Here is a 24,311-nt window from a genome sequence, read left to right on the forward strand (position 1 = left end):
AAAAAGAAAAAGAAAAAGGAAAAGAGGGAGAGAAGCAATAATACTTTTAAAACAAGTTTAATTGTTTAAAGATGATTCATTGCAATTGTTATTTGCCAATATTATTAATTTGTTAGGAAAGCAATAGGGTTTATTTCACTTAGTATGTCAGGTACTTAAATTTTTCATAAATATTTTTTATTTATATTATTCAGTGTCCAGCACTAATAGAAAATTTTAATATTTAATAAATAATGCTCCCACCGAGTACTACTGAAACACAATTAAATAAAGGATAAATTACGATGACTTTTCTTGAAATTTGTCGTTACGAATAATTCTCTTTGTGGACTAAAATTTATATTTTCATTTATTCTTTTACAACTTTTTATCTTTTTTTATGAACTAAATGGACACTTTTTTAACTTTTTTTTTAAAAATAGAGTAAGGACAAAATTAGATACTTTCATTCAAAAATTATATAATTTCAATAAAAATATTAATAAGAGTATTCGCAATTATGCTAAATTTTAAGAGCAGTCGTTTTAATTTAACCTTATTCGTATAACTATAAAACATTATTTTTGCATTAATTGATTGTAGCAACTTGATTTATATTTTCCTACAATGTAGGAATGTTAGATAATGTAATAAATAAAATATAAAAATTTTAGAATGTTTTGTGTGAAATATAAATTTTAATAGTGTTAGATCCTTCAAGTTATTTGAAAATTTCAATATAACTCTAGATGAGCAAATTTGAAAAATAAATTAAAAAGGATAAGTATGATTTTAAATTTATAAATGGAGGTAAAACAATTCAAAATAAAAACAAACTTATTTACAAAAAATATTCAAAACAACTATAAGCACTCAACAAGATGTTTCTAGGCTCTACTTCTAATGTTTTAGAAACATAAATAGTATTTCCAAACACTTCAAAAATGTTTTGTTGAGGCCAGAAGCACGAAAACTGTTCCTGCAATGTTTTGTTCAGTCAATTGAGAAATGTTTGGTGACAAGATCTGGAGATATGAAAAGTCAGAATTCTAACATCAGAAAATACTATCTTGATATACAACAGCATCGCATTAAATTTTGCAATGCAAACTATACATGACTGAGGATTGACATTCTCGGATTCCACTAAATAAGAATTATACTGCCATAACGGGTTCAGGATTCTTGCAGCAATTCTGCTGGTAATATTCAGGAGACCAAAACTTTTCCTTGAAGTTCGATCTTCCAGACTTGTATCTAAGAAGAAATCGTACCTCAGAGGCCAGAAACTATGCTTGGTGGAACAAGAAGTGGTGATTCAGATTGAGGTGGGTTTTCTGCAAAACCATGCACGTTGCCGGGTTATTTGGATTTGGATTAGCACCTTCGCGATTTCAGGGTTGACTTCCTTAACTCTTCCAACCCAGTGCTCTCAGATTAGATGAGCTCAGTTCTACATGCTTCCCTAGCCTGTTAATGATAAGAAGAGCTATAGGAATAAAGAGATTTCATTTGTTTTCCAAAAATATCATGCAGATGTTACAAGTACTACGACTTATATCTTCTAAAAGTAGTATTCATGACTAACTGAAATGCTTTCTGGAAAATCGGCATATATAATTAATCATTCATGAATAGGAGCTGAGCGGTAAGCAAATGTGTGACACAGTTCAGCTGACTGCTTAGGGAAAGGATAGAGAAGAAGATCACACATAGTTTTAAAGCTCTTGAAAGATATTAAAGCAAACAACATGTATAATTAACAACAATACACAGAACTTACGCAAGATCAGTTGGCAGCCTGAAACCACCAATTCGCACACGCTTCAGTGCATGAATCTGAAATAACAGAATAAGTCCAGAAAGGAACAAAATGAAATTAGCAGAAAAGAAACTATGGCTATTTAAAACACAATGAACAGAAAAAGGTTGTATTGTCTGAAGTAGCTGAACTGAATCTATGAACACTAAACCATAAGTGGTAGTCGCAATATTTCAAATTTTCACTGGCAAATGCACCCGCATGGATTGGAACAAACCGAACCTTAACATTAGACACTTCTTCCAAATTCTAAACATTATGCAACGCGTGTTCTACTGCATTTTGGCTCAGAATGTTATCTAAAGACAACAATCAAATGTCTTGCAAATCTTTGGTTATGAAGAAAAATGAGAGAGAGTCTCTCTCCAACTTGTCTTAAAGAGTGGAAGTGCTGCATTGAGAAACCTTGCATATCACAATCTTTCATTTTCTATGTTTCAGAAAATCAGTGTATCAGAATCAAAGGATAAAGATGATAATAATTTGTCCACTTCTTTTGCATCTGACATAAATCTTTATGGAATATTCATTTTGCCTTAAGTCCATCTTCACATATGAACCAAATAATCAATGACAAATCAAGCATTGTGAGCTAAAGGCACCACTAAAGATGTCACACTACCTGAAGTCCAGCGTTTTTTACGAGTTCTCGCACCTCATGGTTTCTTCCCTCATGAACCTGCAAAATCAAGGAAATAACATCTAATTACTCCAATCATCCGAATTCAACTGGAAAGGCTTAAAACAGACTGTAAAGTGACCATCAAAACACTCTTTTACATACACCAACCACTAAATGAAATAACAAAATCATGCAGCTCTAATAATGCCAAGCCAAAAAAGTTTGAGGTGTCATGTAACCAAGAATCTCCAAAATCACGAGAATGAGAAAAAGAATCCAAACATGGAAGCTAGTGGGTCAACAACAAAGGAATCATTGGGGTTGTGGATATTAAAGACAAAGTAAGACCAGTTTTACCATTTCTCTTCCAACCATTTACAAGATTCCACCAACTAACAAATAGATTTCTTATTTTACTATTTCTCTTCTTGCTTCATCCAAAAGTTCTAACAGTTGGAAAACTGTTTGCAGTCAAGGTAGGAGCAATATGCCTGCAGGACATGATACAAGACAACTAACCTACTCAAGCCACCAACCAATGTAAAGATAGCCATCAGAGTGTATAAATGACAGATTCTGATCATTATTCTTGGGGCAGAGAGCTGCTTCTACCAAAATGCCACTCACTCAAGGAATTGGATCAATTATAACCTCTATAGAAGAACAACCTCACTTCCCATTTCCGAAAGAGTAACACACTAGACCATAGTAACACCAACAAAATGTTTGACTATAAGGAAAAATAAATATATTATATCAGTACCACAATACGAAGCCGTGGTCTTGAAATATCGGGCTGTTGCGGCAGCAATTCCACCGAATCAGGGGTACAATGTACACCTTCTATAACTGTTCCTTCACTAATGGCAAACAAGTGCCTCTTGTTGACCGCACCATTAATAGTTGCAATATATCTGACATCACAAAATTGGAAGTGCATTCATTAGATTACAGACAAGCAGAAAAATGCACACTGTTTGTACCACCATAAGGTCAGGAATAAAAGCAACAAGTAATTAGGTAGATATATTAATTAAATTCGATTTTCTACTAAGAGCAAAGCAACAAAAAGGGGAAAGAAAAGTGAAACCTTACTCCTTAGATAAATTAGATGAAGGATGTGAAACCTTATTGGCAAACTCACCTACAGAAGTAACAAACAGAACATCAATCAAATAATTTGATTCAACAGGCCTAAGATATTTACTTATACATCCATGCATAATCCATGATAGTTATCAGTACCATCATTTGTCACTATAATCAACCCAGTTGTGGCTACGTCAAGACGACCAACTGTGAAGAGTCTTGGCCTTGGTAGTCCAGGGTTTCTTTTACTCTGAGGAAAATGTATCACATAGTTTAGATCAGGGACAATTATCTTGAGAATTTTGTTGCATGCTAGAATTCAAGTACCCTATGAATTACAGATTTGGGTAGTTACTCATACCCAACTCTTCATAAAATCATCAAATAGACACATCACGGACTTTGTTTCTTTTTCTCCTGCTGAGCATATATAACTGCAATAAATAAGTTTATGTCAACTCCATGACAACATAGAAATGGAAGCTAAGAATCGAGGTCCAGAACAATGAGAGATAGAGCTGACAAACCCTTTTGGCTTGTTCAGAGCAAGATAAACCTTTGGAGGAAGTTTCTTGGGCAAGCGGTTTCCATTAACATATATTACATCACGGTCCGGATCAACTCTGGTCTGACCATGTCATGAGAAACAAATTAAGCACGACACTTAAAGACAACTTTTCATCTTAACATGCAGAATCTCGATAATAGAAGCAAGTGATAAAGTTTCAGTTAATCTATGGAGAATACAGCTTAGTCCCAGAAACAGGGTATTTTGTATTAAACATATAGCCAATAATGACTTTAAGACCAACCTGGGGTGTGTTGCACACCGAACCATTCACAGTCACCTTCCCTTGAAAAATCAGCTCCTCGCTACTTCTCCTAGACGCCACTGTCAATCAAACCATTTACAAAAGAAATTAAATATGATCATACCTAATAATCCACCATGAAGTCTACCATCAGTACGAGGTCACAGGGGGTACATGCATAAGTAGCCCAAAAATTAAGTAGAGAGGCTAGTCTCGAATAAAAGCTAGCATCCATTTAACTATATGAGATAGATTTAAGTTCACAAACATGTCAAATTATCTAAATATAAGCACTTCTCCATCTTGGATGCATTGTCGATGCAAGATGCCAACTAAAAAATTTATTAAATTATTTCAGAAGTTCATTTTAATTTACTTTTGTATAATCAGCCATTATTAGGAGGAACCCACGTGAGAAAAGGATGTATATTGTGATGCAGTAGTATCTTATAATGTATTATAATGAAGTTCCTTTCCCTGTTGTGGAGTCGTCTTTGTTGTTGCTGGGAAATCAAGACTACTTTTCTATTTAGTAAATGTAAGAGCTTTGCCTACCAAAGAAAACCCATGATTGTGTTTGAATTCAAAGAATTGGATCATGGAATCGATTAGATACCTACTCCAATTTGAAATTAAGTATTTGTTAACTTAATATGAAGGCATCAACTACTTGGCGCTAACTACAAATACAATGTCAGGATTTCGCTCTAATCCAAATATATATTTTACCATGAGATGTATACTACTCCAATGATCAAATATTAATAGGGCAGCCACACAGCAGTATATTCATCAATTCTGAGAATTCACAGGTAGAAAATGTATAACAACATTTAGAATGGTAGCATGTTGCTGATTGCTGAACGATAACAGAAGCAACTTATATCAGCACAACATGGTAGAACAAGAATACCACACTGTACAAGACCCAGATGCAACAATAAATTCATAGGAATTACCTCCTGCAGCAGCCAGCACCTTCGCGAGCCGCTGAGGAGGCTCCCGGAACCTCTCATTATAAAACCTCCGAGCCGCCTTCGAGTACTTGGGCTCAGCCGAGGGAGCTGCCTGCTTGACTTTATTAGCAGCACTCTTAACATCTTTCTTCTTCTTTTTCTGCGTATTCTGATGCGCCATGCCTTTAAGGAAACGCTCGGGCGGCGTCGTCCGGAGCGTGAGATTTCCATTTTCGTCTCTGACAATCCACGGGATGAAGAGCTGGTCCCCTAGTTCGGAAGTCGAAGAATCCGGCGGATCCAAGTCGGGAGAGGATGGGTTCGGTAATTTGGGTTTGGGCTTAGGAGGGGCAAATTTGATATTGAATTCCGCGGTGATGGTGGTGGTGGAGAAAGACGAGGTAACGAATGTACGGAGGCGGCGGGAGGGGAGGATGAAGGAGGTCCTGGAGAGATGGAGGGTTGTGAAAGCGGTGGCTGCCGCCGCTATCGTCGCCATTTCACGGGTGATTTTGAGGTGAGGTGAGATGAGATCACTCAGTCTCAGTGTGTAAGTTGGGGATAAAGTTTTTCAGTTTTATATATATTTATATGGTTTTTTGGTTAAATGCAATTTATGCACAAAAGAATCTTAAAAAAGAAAGGTGATTTTGATAAGGTAGGTGCCGGGCGTGCTGCCTCTGTTCTGAAAAATTGACAATGATCATCAAGTGTGAAGTTTTATGGTAGCAGATGGGTTGTGAATCCTCAAGTCTACTCTACTATTCTACACTAATATTACATTCAAGCTCACAAACATCACAACTACCTGATTAAAAAGATCGCTTCTTTTCACCACACTTTGCAGTCCCTTATTCTCATGCACAGCTTTTTTTCGCAAAATGAACACAACATTTCACTTTATGAACGATGAGAACCGATACACGTTGTAATCCATCTACATCTGAAAGGACGTTATTTTACATCCCTAGGGAAGCATCGGAGATGGGTTTGGCAGTATATTAAGTGTAATATTTCCAAGCTGAAAAAACGAGTATTTCCACAAGTGTTGGGCCAACTAAGCTCTTTTCTTGTATTCACAACTAGAGGAACCTGCAATAGAGGAGGGCACGCAAGTGCGTGAGATAAAACAGATCTCTTACTTAACTATATGGATCGATATGATAAGATACTTACATATTCTAGTTGTGTTTGCCATCGTGAAACTGAGCATTTCTTGATGACTTGAAGGTTTCCAGAAACATTTTAGCCTTCTGCAATTCCTGCTTTTGCCTTGACTTATCCCATTTGTGTTCAGCAGCCAATATTTGAATGACACGAGGCACTGCCCTCCTGGCGGCATCGGTGTCCAGAAAAGCAAGACGAGACCTTCTGGCTATGAAGTCCACTGCTGATTCACAGTACTCATGCCGGGCACAGTATGCAACCTCAGCTTCTAGGATGGGGTATCCATGGGCAAGTCGCTTCCCCATGTTTTCGTTCTGAAGTTCAAAAGTTCAAAAATTTATTCATCTATCCGTTTTATATCCATGATAGTCCCAAGGAATATGTTACTAAAGTTAGGGCAGATGTCAACCAATCAGGAGAGGTCAAAATTACATCACAACTCCAGAAAAGGATGAAAGCACGTTCATCAACTTCAGAAGAGCTATCAAAACCATATAGACATCTTCATAGAAGAAAACGGAATAAAAATTATCAGGTAAGTACAAATCAAGAACAGAGGATGGGCAAACCTGAGCAATAGCAGCCACTCGTTCTGCAAAGGTACCATAGGCATGTGATAAATGCTTGGCTACAGTAGTGTCCATTACACCTGGAACAACTTTTCCACCATACGATCTCTTCATGCGCACATACTGCTGAGCTAGTATGGTGAAAGATGCAGGATCCCATCCATCAGATCCTACAAGTTGCAGGTTGTATGTAACACACTTGTTTGTCGGGCTCAACTTTCCGGACTCTATAGCTGCATCGACTGCATCCTCTGCCATGCTGAAAGTGGTTCTAGTAAGCATAACATTGCTGATGGAAAAGATCTAACACGTAAATTTTTACAAATAGGTGAAAGACTGAAAAAGATGAGGACTGGCAGCTACTTGTCCAAATTGGTTGCGGGCCGGAAAGACATTCCAAAACCTTTGTGCAAGAACAAGATTCAAGATTTGGAACACTGAGTTAATTTCGTCTTGGCAAATTGACTTTACCTTCTATACGTAGTCCACTTTCCGCCTGTAATTGTAACTAAACCAGGATAATCTTCACACACAATGTGATCCCTGGAGATGCTCTCTGTACTTTTAGCTTTAGGATCCATAGCCAATGGTCGAATGCCACTCCACGCTGACAAAACATCTGTGCGCCGCACCTAAATAATCATCATGAATTTTGACTACAAGAAAAAGACATTGAATAACTCAACAAGAATAAATAAACCAAAGAGAAACTAAAATTGTAACCATCCATGCTCTTCTCAAAACAAGTAAAAATAATTTCTCCCTGAAAGCTTCACGAACACTAGACAGGATACTTAACCGAAAAGGAGTTGATTACCCCACTTAACTATTTATTCATCGACAAAGACACACCAAAACACTTGCATTAAATTTCTGAAATTGCTCATTGTGGAAATAAACAAAGCAGAACTATGTCTTAGTTTCAAAAGCACAGTCAGTATTCATCTAAATATATCCTAAGAACCAGTTCATTTGAAACCACAGGTTAAAGCCCTCTTATTGATCATGCAGCTCCACCAATGACCAGATGACTTCACCTTCATCTAGATCGCCATAGCATCAAAGAATCAAAAGGCTTGACTATGATAAACAAAGACTTATGGTATTGGTACAGGCACAGCTAAGGAGAAGTAACATAATAGAATGAGCAAAAATTCTCCTGCATTGAATTTGAAAGAATTAGAGCAGGTAGACACCAATGGTAAAGTTACGATGTAAGATAACCAACCATAATAGTCCATCATGAAAGCTGAGTCAATGGCTTTTGGTCCATCTGTCTGAATGGTGATAGTTTAATGTTTATGAGTATACAACCAGGGTCTTGAAACCTATGCCTAAGCTCCCACACACAAAACAGAAAAGAAGTTTTATAAAGTATCTATTTGTTCAAGTGTATCTTGCGCAGCAGACATCCAAAAATGGCGCAAGACAGACAAATATATATGAAAAAGGTTCATATTGGTATGACCAATTGTTATTTTGATGTATTCTGTCTTCTTCTCTCAAAAAATAAAACCGGAGAAAGAAAAGATAATGATCACTGAAAAGAAATTGAGAGAGTCATCATGAATATTGTCAAGAAGATATTGTAAATTGAGCAACCATTTTCACTGAATACAGTCAGAAAGGTAGCATTTCTGGGTCCTTGAAGGAGGACTGAATTGTAAAATTGAGGGGGGGAACAAAGTAAGAAAAAAAAAAAAAAGCTAAAAACAACAACCTCATAATGGTAGTTTCAAAATGGAGAAGGGTTTGTCAGTAATGATACTACTTCCAGAGAAGGCATTTGTAATTAACAATTTTTTTTTTTCAAGCGGGGATAATTTGGTGTTTTACACTCTCCAGAAACTCGGATGGAAGGTGTTTTTCATTTTAAAAGAGAAAAATGCATGGTCTGTAGTTACACTAATTCTTAAGGGAGGTCTTTGTAATTTACCCTAAAAACTAGACTCTATATCATACTTGCTTATTCATATAAATTCACAAACCTTAACATTGAGGTAATCAGAGATGGCGTCTAAGATAAATTCAATCTCATCCTCATGAGGTTCTGGTAGCATGGTAATACTGGTGTTTGAGTCGGTGGTGCCAGCAACTGTTCTCCCCAGCCAGGGAAGCATGAACACAACACGGCCATCCTTGGTTTTGGGAACAATCAAGCCCATTCCTTCTGGAGAATAATAATCAGGAAGCACAATATGGACACCACTGCTGGGACAGATGATCGGCTTTGCTTCCTTATCTGCCATCTTCCTGACAGAGTCGCAGAACGGACCAGCAGCATTCACAACAACTTTTGCATACGTATCAAACTCCTTTCCTGCAAACTTTGACAAAGTAAGATTTCAAAGAGCAAATTAATCACTCTAACATGCTCTCGCTGCAAAAACTTAGGATGTGGTAGCAACAGCAAACGCATTGAGAAACATATCAGAATAAGAGAGTTTGAACAGTGGAATTGATAAAGTAAAAACCATCGAATATGCAAAAGTAGATTGATGCAACTCTTTAAATTGCCTATTCAGTCCCTTTCCGATGTTCAGATATCAAAATATAAAGGAAAAGATAATTGATGGTCTTCTTTCCTGATCTTCCTTATGATAAAGGAGGACACTGACTGTGATCAATGACTCTAAAGTTACTGACTGCACCTACTGACAAAGGTGGATCAAAAGCCCTGAATAACACTATAGCATCAAGAAAGTATGGTTAACTTCATCAAGAACTATAAAGCATTTTAAGCTTAGAGAGAGGGAAGAAAGCACATAACCTAAAGAATACTCTACATTCCTACTAAATTTTACATAATCTGGAGCGAAACAAGCACTATGTTTGTTTTCATTTTCAAGTTATCTCCAGGATGAGTCAAAACATACCCAATGTTTGCCATCATACAGAAACACCTTATCTGAGTGTTTTATGAGTGTTTTAACTGTTTAAGCATAAATACATACATACATATATATACACACACATATACATCAATATACATATAAAAGACATGATTTGACAATGAACAATAATTTTTGTCTCCCAAAACACAACATTAAACATACAATACTTATTTTAAATTATCTCCAAAAACAAATCCAAACATACATACTATCTCTAACACATACTTATTTATCTTTGTTTTTCTCTTTCTATCTCTACAAAATACTCAGAAAACGAATCCAAACACTATGTTGGTATTCCCCAAAGATGGTATCTCTACCGTAACCCTGTATGTTGACAAACTTGTTATCATGTTATGAATGTTTTTACCTGATAAGTTGTTTCTTATACGAGCACCGATTACCCGTCCAGTGCCCTCATCCCTAAGAAAGGATACTACTTCTGCATGATTGAGTACGGCTGCACCAGCTAAAGCAGCAGTGCATGCTAATGCCACATTTAGACGCGAGTCATTCATCTGTCCGTCGTAATAAACCACAGCTCCTTTCAAGCTCCGATCTTTTCCCTTTCTTGCTAGTGTTGGAAATAGTTCAACTGACTCCTGTGCGGAATAGTATCTAGACAAGTGTAGCAGGCGTCGGCCAGCTACCAGATCATACATTTTCAACCCCATCCAGTAGTAAACCACATCAAACCAGTTGAAACATGGTGTCATACATGGCAGAGCATGGCAGAGGTGGGGAGCATTGTCGATAACTTGTTTACGCTCCTCAAGCGCATGGAAGACCAGTTTCAGCTGTCCATAATCTAAGTTAAAAACAGCTTTCTCCAAATAGCGAACTCCTGAAATAATTAAATTGAAATATGAGCACCAGAGCAGCATAAGAATAATCATAAATATATCATAGAAGTCTAAATTATAGAAACAAAAAGGAGTAATCCAATATTTCTACTAATTTCCACAAATAGATTAAAGGACATCAATAGACTTCAGACAGCAATTGTACATAGCATATCTATTTGTCACAAAATCCGTTCCAGTGCAAATATTATGATCCTCTTTGTGGAAGTCCGAGTCAGCACCATTTGGGATAGAATGAGGAAGATTAAAATTGTCTATATCACTAATGAAGAATGTATAAAACAAGCCACCAAACTCAAGCAATAGACCTTGCCGTTCATGTCCAAGCTGCAGTAGAAAATGACAAATGACTGGCATCAAGTTTGACTAAAGTAAACTCGTAACAACTAAGCAGGCAAATCTAAAAAATGCACTAGTATTGGGATTAATGCTTCACTAAACTTGCAGGTAGACAAATGAATGAAATACAGTAATAGGCACTAAGTGAACAACAAAACAGAAAACTCTGCAGAGCCCTACTCAATAGACAGGGTTTTCCTTATTCATAGCTAGATTTTTATACTTTGTCATCTAAAAAGTTACTGTCCATAGAAGCTGTCTAGTATCACATTTTCAGAAAAGTCCATACAGCCGGCTGATCACGCAAAAACCAGCTTCCGACTACTCAAGTTAAGGTCTAAAACACATGGCATCATTGACACAGCCTAACTAAGAGGTTTATTAGATTTCTCTCCTTGCTGACACCTAAGTTCATTTTCCCTCTAAATATGATGACATAACAGTATTTGCAACCACCAGCAGTTCTCTAGAAGCATATATACATAGCCAAAACTCCACCAAACTACAAAATACAAAGCAATAGCTATATGTAACAGCATTGCTTGACGACTGTAATCTCTCTTCCCCCCCTTATACGTATCAAGATGGTATCAACTATATCTTGATAAGATAAGCCATCATTTTTGACAAAAGAATGCTATTACGACCAAGAAATATCAGACATGAAATTGTTTTTGAAAGGAAATAAAAAAACATAGCTTGTATACGTAACATTTCTGACTCTATTCACGTGAAGAGGCAGAACAAAGTAACTTTATACACAAACCATCAGTAGATAGTACATGACGGTACAAAGGAGTCTTAATGCCCCATCACCTTGCCTGGATCATAACACGTACAATTATCAATACACAAAGTACAACACAATGCAATGCAAAGTACTAATTTACACAGAACTTAAAAATGCGAACCTCCATGAATGAGTTTAGTGGACCTCGACGAAGTCCCAGATGAGAAATCCTCGCGCTCCACAAGCCCAACGCGAAGCCCCCGCGTGACGGCGTCGAGCGCGACGCCGCAGCCGGTGGCGCCTCCGCCGACAACAAGTATGTCGAGGGGGTTAACAGAGCTAGACCCCATCAAAGCCGACTCCTGGACTGTCCGTGAGGGGACGGCAGCAAAAGGGTCCGCAATTCGCTGCTTAATGGCGGTAAATGAAGAGCCACCGACGCCGCGTTCGCTGGAGGCAATTGAGGGGTCACTCAGCACGGTGAAGTACGCGCCTCCGGCTACGGCGACTACTGCGCAGATGCGTCGGAGGCGTATCGAGGTGGCCATGAAGAGGAAGGGAATGGGGAAGGGAGTGATCAGAATCTGAAGTACGAGGGAGAAATGGATTGATGTAGTGATGGAATGGAAGTGGACTTGTACGCACGTTTCTCGGCGCGCTGCGTTGGAAATTGGACATAGGAGGTGGCATATGCTTTTCAATTATTGAAAAATTGCAATCATACCCCCCAAAAATATGTATATCAGATATTAGGTACCAAGTAAATATGAGCTATGGATAACTACACCACCTTCCCATAAAATTTTGTATAATCACACATAACTCTTTTCTAATTTTGAAAATTACTTTAGTACCACTGATATTTATTTCATTCTAACAAATAGATCTATTCATAATCAAAATTCACCAAATATATTGATATTAGCTAAACAATTAAATGAAACTTCATATTTACCCTGATTGATTTTTGTATTAACTTATTATGAGTCAAATAAATATTTTTAAGAAAATTACAATTTTAATCCCACCGTATAGGATGGTTTTTAATATCACTCATATACTTTCTGAAATAGTCAATATTAGTTCCATATTTTAGAAAATTATTACAAAGTTATTCCCACCGTAAAAGCTTTGCAATGTTTGGGACTAATTTTGTAATATTTTTCTAAAGTATGGGACTAATCTTACAGTATTTTTTTTTAAAGTGTAGGACTAATTTTACGACTTTTTCCTAAAGTGTAAGACTAATGCTGGCTATCATAAAAAGTATGGGACTAATCAAAATTCAAATCATCCTACATTTTGGTACCAAAATTACAATTCTTTCAATGTATTAATGACTAAACTACCATTATAAGGATGAATTCGTCCTCATACGTATTAGCGAGTGAAGATGTATAATGCTAGTTTGGTTTTATAAATTTTAATTTACTTGCAATAAATCAAAAATAAATTAATTTTTATTTTTGTTTAGTAATTTTTTTGCTAATAGCAACAAATTCAATGAATTTATACTAATAAAAAAATTTATTTATTAGACGAAAATAAATATTATAAATACTAAACATAATTTTTTAAACTATATAAAATCTAGGTGTAATAACATTAAATCTCAAAAGAAGACGATGTAACCATCTCAATAGTAAAATTTAGGAAGCTCGTTGATTATTTGGAGTTGAATTATTACATTTAACATGTTGAGTCAAATCTAAGGTCACAAAATGTGAATTCTCCATCAAGAATTTATCTATAGTGCTAATCGACCAATCAAACATCGTTACTCCAATAAACTTGAATTTTTTTTTTATCAAAATTGAGTTTGATTGAACCAAACCAATCATAAAACAAGTGTACTATACTTGCTACATAATTAATTTAAATTTCCGAATAAACTCAGTCTTTTCCAGAGAAACATACAACATCCTCCCGAGTTTTCGGTTTAACCCATGAAGGAGACCTATATATATATATATATATATATATATATCAACAACTACAATAACATAAACACAACATAGTACAATACAAAGAAAAAGGAAAGCCTCCTAATTCCCCACAAAAATTACACATAGTATTCCCCTATCCACAATCTCCACCTAACCCCAAGCACAGTGCCAAAATATTAGGAAAAAATAGCAAATATGTATCTATAGCTTTATACAACGAACCTTGCTGCATCAATGGATGTCTTCCGCGTGCAAGAGACTGCCCAACATTGCCGAAATCACGCTTAACTGGCAAAAATCAATTGGATGAATGCTGAATTTCCGTGAGTTTAACAGAAGGACTTCATTAAATAACCTCCTCTTCGACTCGTTGGAGAAGCTCCAAGACGCTCCCAGCTTTTCTTTTGGCCCTGTCGGTGCCGTTCTCAGATAATTCCTTCAATGCCTCTTCAGCCCCAAGATCCCTAGCAATTTTTATGTATTGTGCACTACCTGTGCATAATGACCATAGTATTGCAGCAGCATTTTCCCGATTCCGAGGTGACCCCGTCCTTATAACCTCGACCAGAGTTGGGATTGGCTCCGCCTGTCCAATAGCTACTTTCCCTTCTTGATGGCTAGCAAGTATGGCTAATATCGCTAATGCTTCATCCACCATTCCCCCTCCAGGATCCTTGAGCAACCTCATAAGTGGTGGTACGATTCCTGCTCTTACGGCCCTCACCTTGTTCCCTTGGTAGATTGAAAGGTTAAATATAGCTGTAGCCGCATCTTTCTTTCCTCTTGGGGTGCCCTGGCAGAGCAGATCAATCAGAGGAGGTATGGCCCCGGCGGCTCCTATTGCCACTTTGTTCTCATCGACCACTGACAAGCTAAAAAGGGTAGCAGCTGCATTTTCTCTAGCTTCTGTGCTCCCATTTTTCAACACGTCTACAATGTCGGGTATTGCACCAGCATTTACAATAGTTCCCTTGTTGGCCTCGTTTATGGAGAGGTTGAGAAGTGCTGTAACAGCATGCTCTTGAGTCCTCAAATCAGGGGAGGATAGCAGCTCGACTAACAGAGGAATGGCTCCCGCTTCAGCAATACATACTCTGTTATCAGCATTTCTTTTAGCTAGCAAACGAAGCTCACCAGCAGCTGCTCTTTGTTGTTCAGGATTGCCATTTGCAAGTTTTTGCAGCAAGGCATCAATAGCAGCACGATCACAGTCTGAACCACTGATTCCCGATCTTTTGTTCCTGCAATTCCCTTGTTTCTTAGGCAGCTCTACACCGTTACTATCGCACCACAAAGCTATAAGACTTTTCAAAACATAATTCGGGGTTAAGGCAGTGTGCAATAGGGTCTGCTGAGTCTTGGGGCAGGTCTTGTGCCCTGCGTCAAGCCACTTCTGGATGCACGACCGTTCATACGTCTGTGATGCAACCAAATTGAAACAGTTGTCAGGAAATACACGACTTCTCTTGAAATGTGCATAAAATGAAGAAGGAATATCAAACACAAGAACACATAAATTTTACGTGATTCCAAGAATATTCCACAGCCATGGTTGCTCAATACTGGCATACAATTTCATACAAATACAGCTTATGGAATCACATCAACATATTTATACTAGGGTGTCTCTGAACATTGTCAGCATTACAAGTTCACTCTTGGCAATTAAGTGTATGCCCAAAATTTTAGTGGATCTGCAATAGCAGGGTCAAAGTATAATGCGGATTAGGCTCCACACTCCAACAACAGTAACTGAAAGAGTGCTTCAGAACAAAAAAAAGATTTATAAAAGTAACCCCAGGGTTCAAACCTGCCCAGTAGACACAATAACAGGATCTTTCATCAACTCCAGTGATATTGGACAACGGAAATCATCTGGAATGATCGGAGATCTGTGCTTAATCGAATTCTTGTCGACTTCAGTGGCATCAACATCCGGATTATCCATCATCACGCAGTCCTTTAGCTTCCTCAGAAGATACGACATAGTCTCAAAATACTCCTCTGAAACTCCTTCAGGAACCCCACCACATGAAATGACCATATCGTGAATGGCAAGGGACTCTTTCTTTATATCATTTATTGTCCTGAGATGCAGCTTCTCTGAAAGCCTTTTGAAAACTGTAGGGTCGGGGTCATCTTCCATTTGTGCGGCAGCCAAGTCCATTGCCAGTTGCAAATCCGGCAACTCCATTCGACCTGTCGCTCTTTTAAATTGTGCATGTAGGAGTTCAATCTAAAGAATGGAACGGTAAAGTATTAAAAAACGGCAAATCACCAGGAGGCACACTTTTAGTGAAAATTGTAGCAGAGTAAAGATGTAAATTTGCACCTGTTCTCGAACTTCCTCAGGTATATCAAGTTCATTATAGGGAATCTGGCTTAAAGCTGCTTCGATCTGTTGAGTTACACGTTCAAATTTGCCAGCAATTTTGTCGATTTGCAGAGCCTGTATGTGGAAACAAATTGAGCACATCGACACGTGGTTAAAGTTAGTATCATCGTCAAATTAATGTACTGTACACAAAAAGTAAAATGACAAAAATAGCTTCTGAACACTACTACATCTTCAACATGAAAAATACTTTAACCTAGTAATTTACTTAACATCAAATTCTACAAGTTCAAAGCACCAAGCATTAATTGGTCATTTAAATGACTATCTACCGGCGACATTAATTTTCACAATTTCATCCCTATACGCATATATAATTTGAACAGGTATCCATATCACAAATTATTCACTTTTGTAAAGGGATTAGTGCTAAAACTTCATATTTTAAAACTTCCCGCGTCTTCATGAAAACATAAAGCAAGGTATTGGGAGGCAGTTCAGGCAGTAAAAAGAAGAACAAGAAACCATTAGATCACAATAATTTCCAAAAAAAGTCTAAAAACGTCATCAGTAGTATGCACTGCAAGAACATTAATTTACTATTGTTTCTTGTAGGAATATTTCCGGATTTATAGTACCAAATTGGTCATATAACTAAGTGAATTCTATTCATTGCCATGATGCCTCAACCATCCTAGTGTAAATAGAAAAACTGCATGATTACATAGTGTAACTCTTCAACTTTCATTTGCACAAACAACAATCTCTTACGGAAATTAACAACGACCTCTAACAACATAACTCGTTCTATCTGATCAATGATTTCTAATGATCAACAACTTCATATTCTTGTGATAACTAATAATCAGAGTTTCAACTGCTGAACCCCCATATCAAGATTTTCTTTTCAACTTGTAGTAATCCATGCTTAGTTTTCATACGAATATGAGAGTAAAAAGAAACATTTTGAGCTTAAAAACAGTACTAACTAGACGAAGAAAACAAGAAACGCACACACGTTTATACCTGGAAAATTTTACTGCCTTCATGGACCGATTTCAGCAGCTGAAGAGCGGAGTCGAGAGCGATTCTGAGGGAATCAAGCCCCCTAACGACGTCATCTCCGAGCTCCTCCTCTGCCCGTCCGTCCTTCATCTCCTCAAACAGAGGGCTCAAGAGCTTCACCCTTCTCACCAGATTACAGTACATCTTCTTGGAAACCGTTCTACAATCGGGCAACGCGGAGATGGCCCTCACATACTCACTGAGTTGACTCAGTACCCACTCCTCCTTTGTGTTCTCCGCCATCATCGATGAAAAATTCCAAGAAAACGCGGTTTTCAGGAATTCAAGAAAAAGCCCAGATGATAAAATTTGAAGGATCAGGGAGAGAGAGAGACTGGCAGACAAGAAACTGAACCCCGGATTTCTTGGGGCTGAAAAATGGTGGAATTCTTGGGGTTTAAAGAGAAGAAAATTCGGTAATGTGAACTAGTGTAATGCGTTTGTAGTTGGAGGAGGTCAAGTGCTGGACTTTTTAGAGAGAGAGAAAGAAGAGAGAGAATCTTTTGCTCTTTTTTAAATTAATAATGGTTCTTGTTGCAATAATTGTTTCTTCTTTCTTTGAGTACGGCGACGATCAGTTCTAACTAAGTCGCGACGCTAATATCTTGTTATGTATTACAATTTGACGCTGCAGTCCTGTATCTATACTCTATATATATTCTTTATGTACACTGTAATATCAATTTTTTTTAATTTTTAAAAATATTATTTTTGTATTTTTCATCACCTCTGCTCAAATTCTTCTTTACATCGCGCCACTAATTTTTTATCTATACTCCTAATTAGATAATTTTAAAAATAAATTATAACTATTTTTTTTTCTTTTTCCGAAAGTGATACCATTGTTTTAATACCACTACACCAACTTATTTATCGTGCCGATAATACATTAAGTATTTTTTTTTTGTGAAATGTGATTTATTGGTTTATATGTTTTATTTTTATTTATAATATATTTTAAAACGTTAAAAATAATTTATTATATACATGTAGGGACGATGTGCACTGCAACTAGTTATGAAAAAGGGTAATTACACTGCCCCGCCATCTTCTAAAATTTGGTGTAATTATATATAAAAAATTTTAATTTTAAAAATTACAATTAATACTTATAACGTTTGCTTTGTTTAATAAATATATTTTTTTATTAGTCAAAATTTATCGAATTTGCTAATATTAGTTAAAAAAATTGAATAAAATTCTATACTTAACCCCGATTAGTTATTACTCACATATTGCAAGCTAAATAAATCTTTTCTGACCAAATTAGTCCTATACATCTTCACATGCTCATGCGTTCAGAGTAGGTAAATCTTCACACTTATAATGATATTTGGTCGAAAAATATTTGCTTAACATATAATAAGTTAACAATCAGTGAATCACAATAAATATGATTTTTCATTCTACTTTTTTTTTTAATATTAACAAATTCGATGAATTTTAATGAAGGGCGAGATCTATTTATTAGATAAAAACAAACATAAAATGTACTAAATATAATTTTTTAAACCAAATGAGTTTTTACATATAATTACATGAAACCTCAGGGGAGGACAATGTAGTTACCCCTATAAAAAAAGGTCGAAACAAGAATTGAACTTTGTTAATTGAAATAATTAGTTATTGTGGTATGTCGTATTTATGCACGTATAATTAAATAAATACGACACGAATTTTAAAAATAAAAATCAATATATAATTAAAAGATGATCAAATAATTAACAAGAGTGAAAGTGAATGCTACATATAATAATACATTGGAAATTAAAAAATAAGGTGGACGGTTTAAAATAAATAAGTAATTATGTTGGAATAAATATATAAGGGCATAATTAGTATTTCAAAAATTGGGTTTGTGGTTTCACAAAGCGTCGGATGTGAGTGAAAAATATTGCCCATTCGGGATAAGGTAATAGCTAAGTCGAGAGATCGAGAGAGAGAGAATGGCGAGGAGCTTATCAGTGTCGGATTATGGAGCTTTCATGGAGAAATTCACACTACAGGCGGACCCTTCGTCCCAAAAACTTCCCTTGGGTGGCCTTACCTTTGCTGTTAAAGACATGTTAGTCCCTCCCAACTTAACAACTTGCAACTCTATTTGCTTCTGATGAAGCAGATTGTGTGTGTTTGTGGGTGTGTGAAAATGTTGTTCGTGGCAGTATTCTTGCTAATGCTTTCTGTGGCTAAGTTTTGCTGATTGTTCTATTACTCTGCTATAGTTTTGTACACTTTTAATCACAATGTATATCATTTCCATTCTTCTCTAAATATTTTTGTGTATTTCACTCTCTTCAGCTTGTGGCTTTTTCATATTTTTGCTTTCTTGTCCTCAAGTAATTCATTTAATTAGGTATAAAAATGGTTTTCATTTCTGTACAATTCCAAACATCAAGTCCATTATTTAATTTCTTATAATTTTTTCCTCTCATTCTTTGGATTATGCTTAGTAATGCTTTTTTTGATGTGATGTGATTGTGTTACTGAAGAAAAATGCATTGTTTTTCCAGATTTGATGTCGAGGGGAAGGTGACCGGTTTTGGGAATCCCGACTGGGCGAGGACACATTCTGTAGCCACATCGACTGCACCGGCCGTTCTGTCGGTGTTGAAGGCAGGTGCAGTTTGTGTTGGTAAAACAGTAATGGACGAAATGGCTTACAGGTTTGGTTGAAATATGTGGATTCAGCATTGAACATGTGATGTTGTTTCCTGAAACTTTTTGGGCAGTGAACTCAAGCAAAGAGCTTAATGCTTCTAGCAAATGCTGGATTGTGTTAGTTACTAAATAACCAACTAGTTTGACTTGTGCTGCTACTTCTGTGTAGTCGTGAATTACATCTTTCAATTTTCTTCTTTCATCAAATGAAAGTTTAGAATTAATGTGGCCTGTAGAGTTCTCATAGCTATCGTGATATCTGTGAATACTTGGAAAAGTCCCATTTACATAAGAGGAGAGATCATTTAGTGTTGAAACGTATGATCTCCAAGAATTAAGGACAAGGGATGCTTTGAAATAAAAGTTTCCAACATTTGAAGTTTGACGACAGGAGCAGAATTACTTCAGGTTCTATTGCCTTGCACAAAAGATTTAGACTCTCTTAGCCGGCACGGTTTTCATCACGATGATGTGAATTTATTGAAATAAGATGAGAGAAGAAAAAAAAGAGATGACCTCAAGTATTAATTGGAGAAAGATTTTATATGGTTGTAATATATCTCAGTACATTTTCTTTTTCAATCTCATGTTCATGCACTGATAATTACTACAACTCATGGAATTACTTTCAATGATAATCCATGCGCACTATTTACTTGTTTGTCCAACAGAGTCCATTTGACATGCATCATCTGATATACTTAATGGCAAATTCATAGTCATTAATATGACCAAGAACACTGTTGATAATGGCATTTCATATGGTTATTTGCCACTGCCAAATGTCTCTGCTAGTATCTTCTACTGGGAGGGAAATTTTGGTCTATCTGAAATCTTTGAGTTTGATGGCTAAATACACTTTCTTTGGCAGCATAAATGGAGAAAATATACATTATGGGACTCCAACTAATCCATGTGCAGCAGATCGAGTGCCTGGTGGATCATCTAGTGGATCCGCTGTAGCAGTTGGTGCAATGCTTGCTGATTTCTCCTTAGGTGAATTTTTTGTTCTTCTTTAAAGTCTTTACAGTTTTAGATCATCAATTGAATCGAGGAATCATATTCAACAGGTACCGATACTGGAGGAAGTGTTAGGGTCCCTGCATCCTATTGTGGAATTCTGGGTTTTCGTCCATCTCATGGAGTTGTTTCAACATCTGGAGTGATTCCAATGGCACAGAGTTTCGATACAGTTGGTAAGGACTCAAAAAATAATGATAAATCAATCAGTGACCTGCTTCTGAATTGTGTCGGAGAGGTTTTAACTAATACCCTATGCTCAAGAGCCATGTTTCATACTGAAAAAAAAAAAATAGTCATCTCCTGTCTGACTTCATTTTATGAGGTGGGATTTTATCCGCTGTCTTCAGAACTTGAGATTATGACGAACTGAATTTGAACGTCCATAAGCTTTTAGCTTTACCTTGTTTATATGGGCCTTGCAAAAGAATCTATGTGCAGAATATTAAATGTAAGTACAAGCATAATCCTATAATTGCAACAAATGCATATCCACTCCTAAATATGGTATTACAATAAGCAATACTTCCATCCCATCATCATATGATGCATTGTTGTTTCAATGAGATGTATTTTTTATTGTTGCACTGATTACGATAATTCTTCATAATTCTGCTCCTTTCGAGCCTGGTACGAATGTTGCGTGTGTGCGTGTCTATCACCCTTCTTGTGACATTAATTTGCATACTTTTAGTTAATGACAGCTCAATCATGGTGGGAAAAGTTCTTGCCATTTATGGGATGAATAAATTACTTTCCAAATTTCCTTCCAGGATGGTTTGCTAGAGATCCATTCATCTTGAAGCAAGTTGGAAAGGTTTTATTGCAATTGCAAGATGATAATCCCACAACACTCAGTCAACTTATCATTGCGGAAGATTGTTTCAATCTTCTAAACATCCCGTCCCACCGACTAACTGATGTTCTCATTAGCTCAGTAGAGAAGCTATATGGAAGTAAGCAAATTTCGATATATTTCTGCTTGTTTAAATGTTTTATTAGCTAGTTAGAACTTCAAAGATATTTTTAATGGAATGTGATGAAATGTCGTGAACATAAAAACACGAGGAGAAGACACTAAGATGATTTCACAGAATTGTGTTTTAAGAACATTTCACAGATAAAAAGAGTTTGTCATGAGTGTGCCTTATCTTGTGTAGGTCAGCAAATACAATATACCAGTCTTGGGAACTTTATTGAGGCCAAAGTTCCAAGCCTGATGCATTTTATGGATGACAATACTAAAAAGCAAGCGGATAATATACCATCACTAGCAGCTCTTTCAAGTGCCATGCGATTACTCCAAAGGTGCAGACTATGATAACAGCATTTGCCAGTAACATGTTCGTATATAATAGTCATCTTTTTCTTCTGTTATAGCTGATAGAATTCCTGAATGAATTCTGCATAATCTGGATTTTAGATATTTTGACACCTATCATGAAAATCAGGTATGAGTTCAAGAACAATCATGGTGAATGGGTTCGCTCAGTTAATCCTCATTTAGGCCCTGGAATATCGGAAAGAGTATGGGACGCCCTCCGGACAACAGATGAAAGTATAGATGTATGCTGTTTGTTGAAGAGTGAACTGCGTGCAGCTCTTGGTGATTTGTTGGGGGTACTCTCTTGCTCCTCTTTGCATTTGCTTGCTCTTTCTCTTATTATACATCATATCATTCCATGCCTTTGCATGCTTGTGTCTCTAGTTTTAGGTAATTGCTAGACAAAACTGAAACGTGTGCAAAAATAGGAAGGAAATATAAAATTTTTATGGGATTTAGAGATGAATTGCCCCTATGTCTAAGGTCACTCGAGTTTTTCTTACTTAGGATAGATTTGTTATACAATTCCAATAGACAATCACTATACATAACTATGATGCCTGTAAAACATGGTAGAATTACAAAAAGGCCCTGACAACGAAGTGTATGCCAAAACTTTTCTTCTGCTGTCATATGCTTGAAGGTTAGTTTTAAGAGTGCCATCTGCTTGAAGTTGGATACTTTATAGTTGGGTAAAAGTGTATCCACACCTCATGCTGCCATATGATTGAAGTTTTCAAGTTTAAATCTATATTCTATAGTATTTCTAGCTTTGGGGAGTTTTTGGAACTGTGGTGAATCCGACAAGGTTGAAACGCATTCTTTGCCAGATTTGAACAAAACTATACTTAGTTACTGGTGGTAGGCGGCATGCTTTTCACTGTTAATGCCTGTAGACACAAGTCACACAAGCTTTGACAGAACTACTATCTTCAGCCTTTTAGATATTCATTCCTGTTGTGGACTCTGCTCAATAGAACCCGAAAATGAGACTAGTGCATCGATAGAAGTTGCTGGTAACTTGGCTTATAAAGGCAAGAACACTGTCTGCTTCTGTAATCTTTTCCTCCTCGTGTAAAACAATGCAGGATTTTGGCATCCTTGCAATACCTACAGTTCCAGGGCCTCCACCAAAGTTACAAACAGAACCAACAACACTGGAAACATTTCGTGCCAAGGCCTTTAGCTTATTATCTGTAGCTGGTGTATCTGGATTTTGCCAGGTTCTGCTCTCGTCTCTCTCTCATTTTCAATTTTCTTTTTTACTCTTTTGGTTTTTTTGTCTCACACATAAATGACGATTGCCTCTTTGTGAAAACAAACGCAAATCAACAGGTGAGTGTACCATTGGGCATGCATGATGATCTCCCCATTGCAGTTTCTTTGGTTGCAAAACATGGTTGTGATGGATTCTTGCTCAGTTTTGTGGAGACTCTTTACGAAGTTCTCAAGAAGCAGTCTGAGCATTCTTGAATATATATACATTGAAATTGTTCATACAACTGTAATTTCACACCCCATGACTTACTATGGTAAAAGGGTTCTTGCCCAATATTTTTCTTGACACTCTTGCTCCCCCCCCCCCCCCTCCCCCCCAGTTTTTTAATTGAATTGGGCATAGAATGCAGACACTAACATAAAAATCAGACCAAAACGAAAAAAAAAAAAAGAAATAAGAAGAAGAATGATCGCTACAGTACAATGAAAAACTACACTTACGGTCGAACTGGGATTTGAACTAGAATTCTTCATTTGTGTAAAAATTAAAAGAGGACTTGATTTATAGGAACAATCATATTGATTCAGTAAGACTATCTCTTGCACGGCGCCTTGTGATGTTGATTGTTGAATTAAACAAATGACATGTAATATATATGTTTTAGTGTTAATTATGCTTAGATATTCTATAAAAATGCAAGACTTTACTTTTCTCCAATAAAGAGTTAAAAATTACACTGATTCCCTTCTATTGGGTTTGAACAGAAAATATTAATATCGACAAAAAAATTATATAAATATTTAATTTTACTCATCTTTTAATATTTTCTTAGTAATATTTCTATTTATAAGGTGTAAATATAAATATATATATAAAGTCAAAAGCAAGTAATTTTAATAAAA

General features: G+C 36.5%; 4 protein-coding genes across 5 annotated transcripts; 1 reads left to right on the forward strand and 3 right to left on the reverse strand.

Annotated features, from left to right (window-relative positions):
• Window positions 1–953: 953 nt before the first annotated feature.
• Window positions 954–5,790, reverse strand: SVR1 (pseudouridine synthase family protein). The gene is made up of 10 exons (XM_011085987.3): window positions 5,284–5,790; window positions 4,325–4,404; window positions 4,040–4,140; window positions 3,874–3,946; window positions 3,669–3,762; window positions 3,519–3,567; window positions 3,187–3,337; window positions 2,424–2,480; window positions 1,763–1,818; window positions 954–1,449 (listed from the first exon to the last, which is right to left on the reverse strand). Exons 1-10 carry the CDS (start codon window positions 5,777–5,779, stop codon window positions 1,389–1,391), a joined length of 1,218 nt encoding a protein of 405 aa, XP_011084289.1. The 5' UTR covers window positions 5,780–5,790; the 3' UTR covers window positions 954–1,388.
• Window positions 5,791–5,911: 121 nt separating this feature from the next.
• On the reverse strand, window positions 5,912–12,517 carry LOC105166585 (glycerol-3-phosphate dehydrogenase SDP6, mitochondrial). Of its 2 annotated transcripts, XR_016066298.1 has the most exons (8): window positions 12,024–12,517; window positions 10,281–10,754; window positions 9,005–9,336; window positions 7,488–7,648; window positions 7,017–7,275; window positions 6,457–6,761; window positions 6,089–6,372; window positions 5,912–5,965 (listed from the first exon to the last, which is right to left on the reverse strand). XR_016066298.1 is itself a non-coding variant. In XM_011085986.3 (7 exons), the coding sequence occupies exons 1-6, from the start codon at window positions 12,388–12,390 to the stop codon at window positions 6,462–6,464; spliced, it is 1,893 nt and encodes a 630-aa protein (XP_011084288.1). In that variant the 5' UTR covers window positions 12,391–12,517; the 3' UTR covers window positions 6,070–6,372; window positions 6,457–6,461. The 2 variants fall into 2 exon arrangements, 1 of the variants encoding a protein (XP_011084288.1); XM_011085986.3 differs by lacking the exon at window positions 5,912–5,965 and having other exon boundaries at window positions 6,070–6,372.
• Window positions 12,518–13,701: 1,184 nt separating this feature from the next.
• PUB14 (plant U-box 14) lies at window positions 13,702–17,719 on the reverse strand. The gene is made up of 4 exons (XM_011085988.3): window positions 17,150–17,719; window positions 16,121–16,237; window positions 15,599–16,024; window positions 13,702–15,205 (listed from the first exon to the last, which is right to left on the reverse strand). The coding sequence occupies exons 1-4, from the start codon at window positions 17,432–17,434 to the stop codon at window positions 14,135–14,137; spliced, it is 1,899 nt and encodes a 632-aa protein (XP_011084290.1). The 5' UTR covers window positions 17,435–17,719; the 3' UTR covers window positions 13,702–14,134.
• Window positions 17,720–19,046: 1,327 nt separating this feature from the next.
• Window positions 19,047–23,756, forward strand: AMI1 (amidase 1). Its single transcript, XM_011085989.3, has 9 exons — window positions 19,047–19,253; window positions 19,699–19,851; window positions 20,718–20,842; window positions 20,917–21,042; window positions 21,640–21,822; window positions 22,027–22,174; window positions 22,318–22,486; window positions 23,279–23,413; window positions 23,526–23,756. Exons 1-9 carry the CDS (start codon window positions 19,135–19,137, stop codon window positions 23,661–23,663), a joined length of 1,296 nt encoding a protein of 431 aa, XP_011084291.1. The 5' UTR covers window positions 19,047–19,134; the 3' UTR covers window positions 23,664–23,756.
• The last annotated feature ends 555 nt before the right edge of the window (window positions 23,757–24,311 follow it).

This window comes from Sesamum indicum, linkage group LG7 (genome assembly GCF_026168435.1).
Source record: "Sesamum indicum cultivar Baizhima isolate 11 linkage group LG7, ASM2616843v1, whole genome shotgun sequence".
NCBI classification, from domain to species: Eukaryota; Viridiplantae; Streptophyta; class Magnoliopsida; order Lamiales; family Pedaliaceae; genus Sesamum; species Sesamum indicum.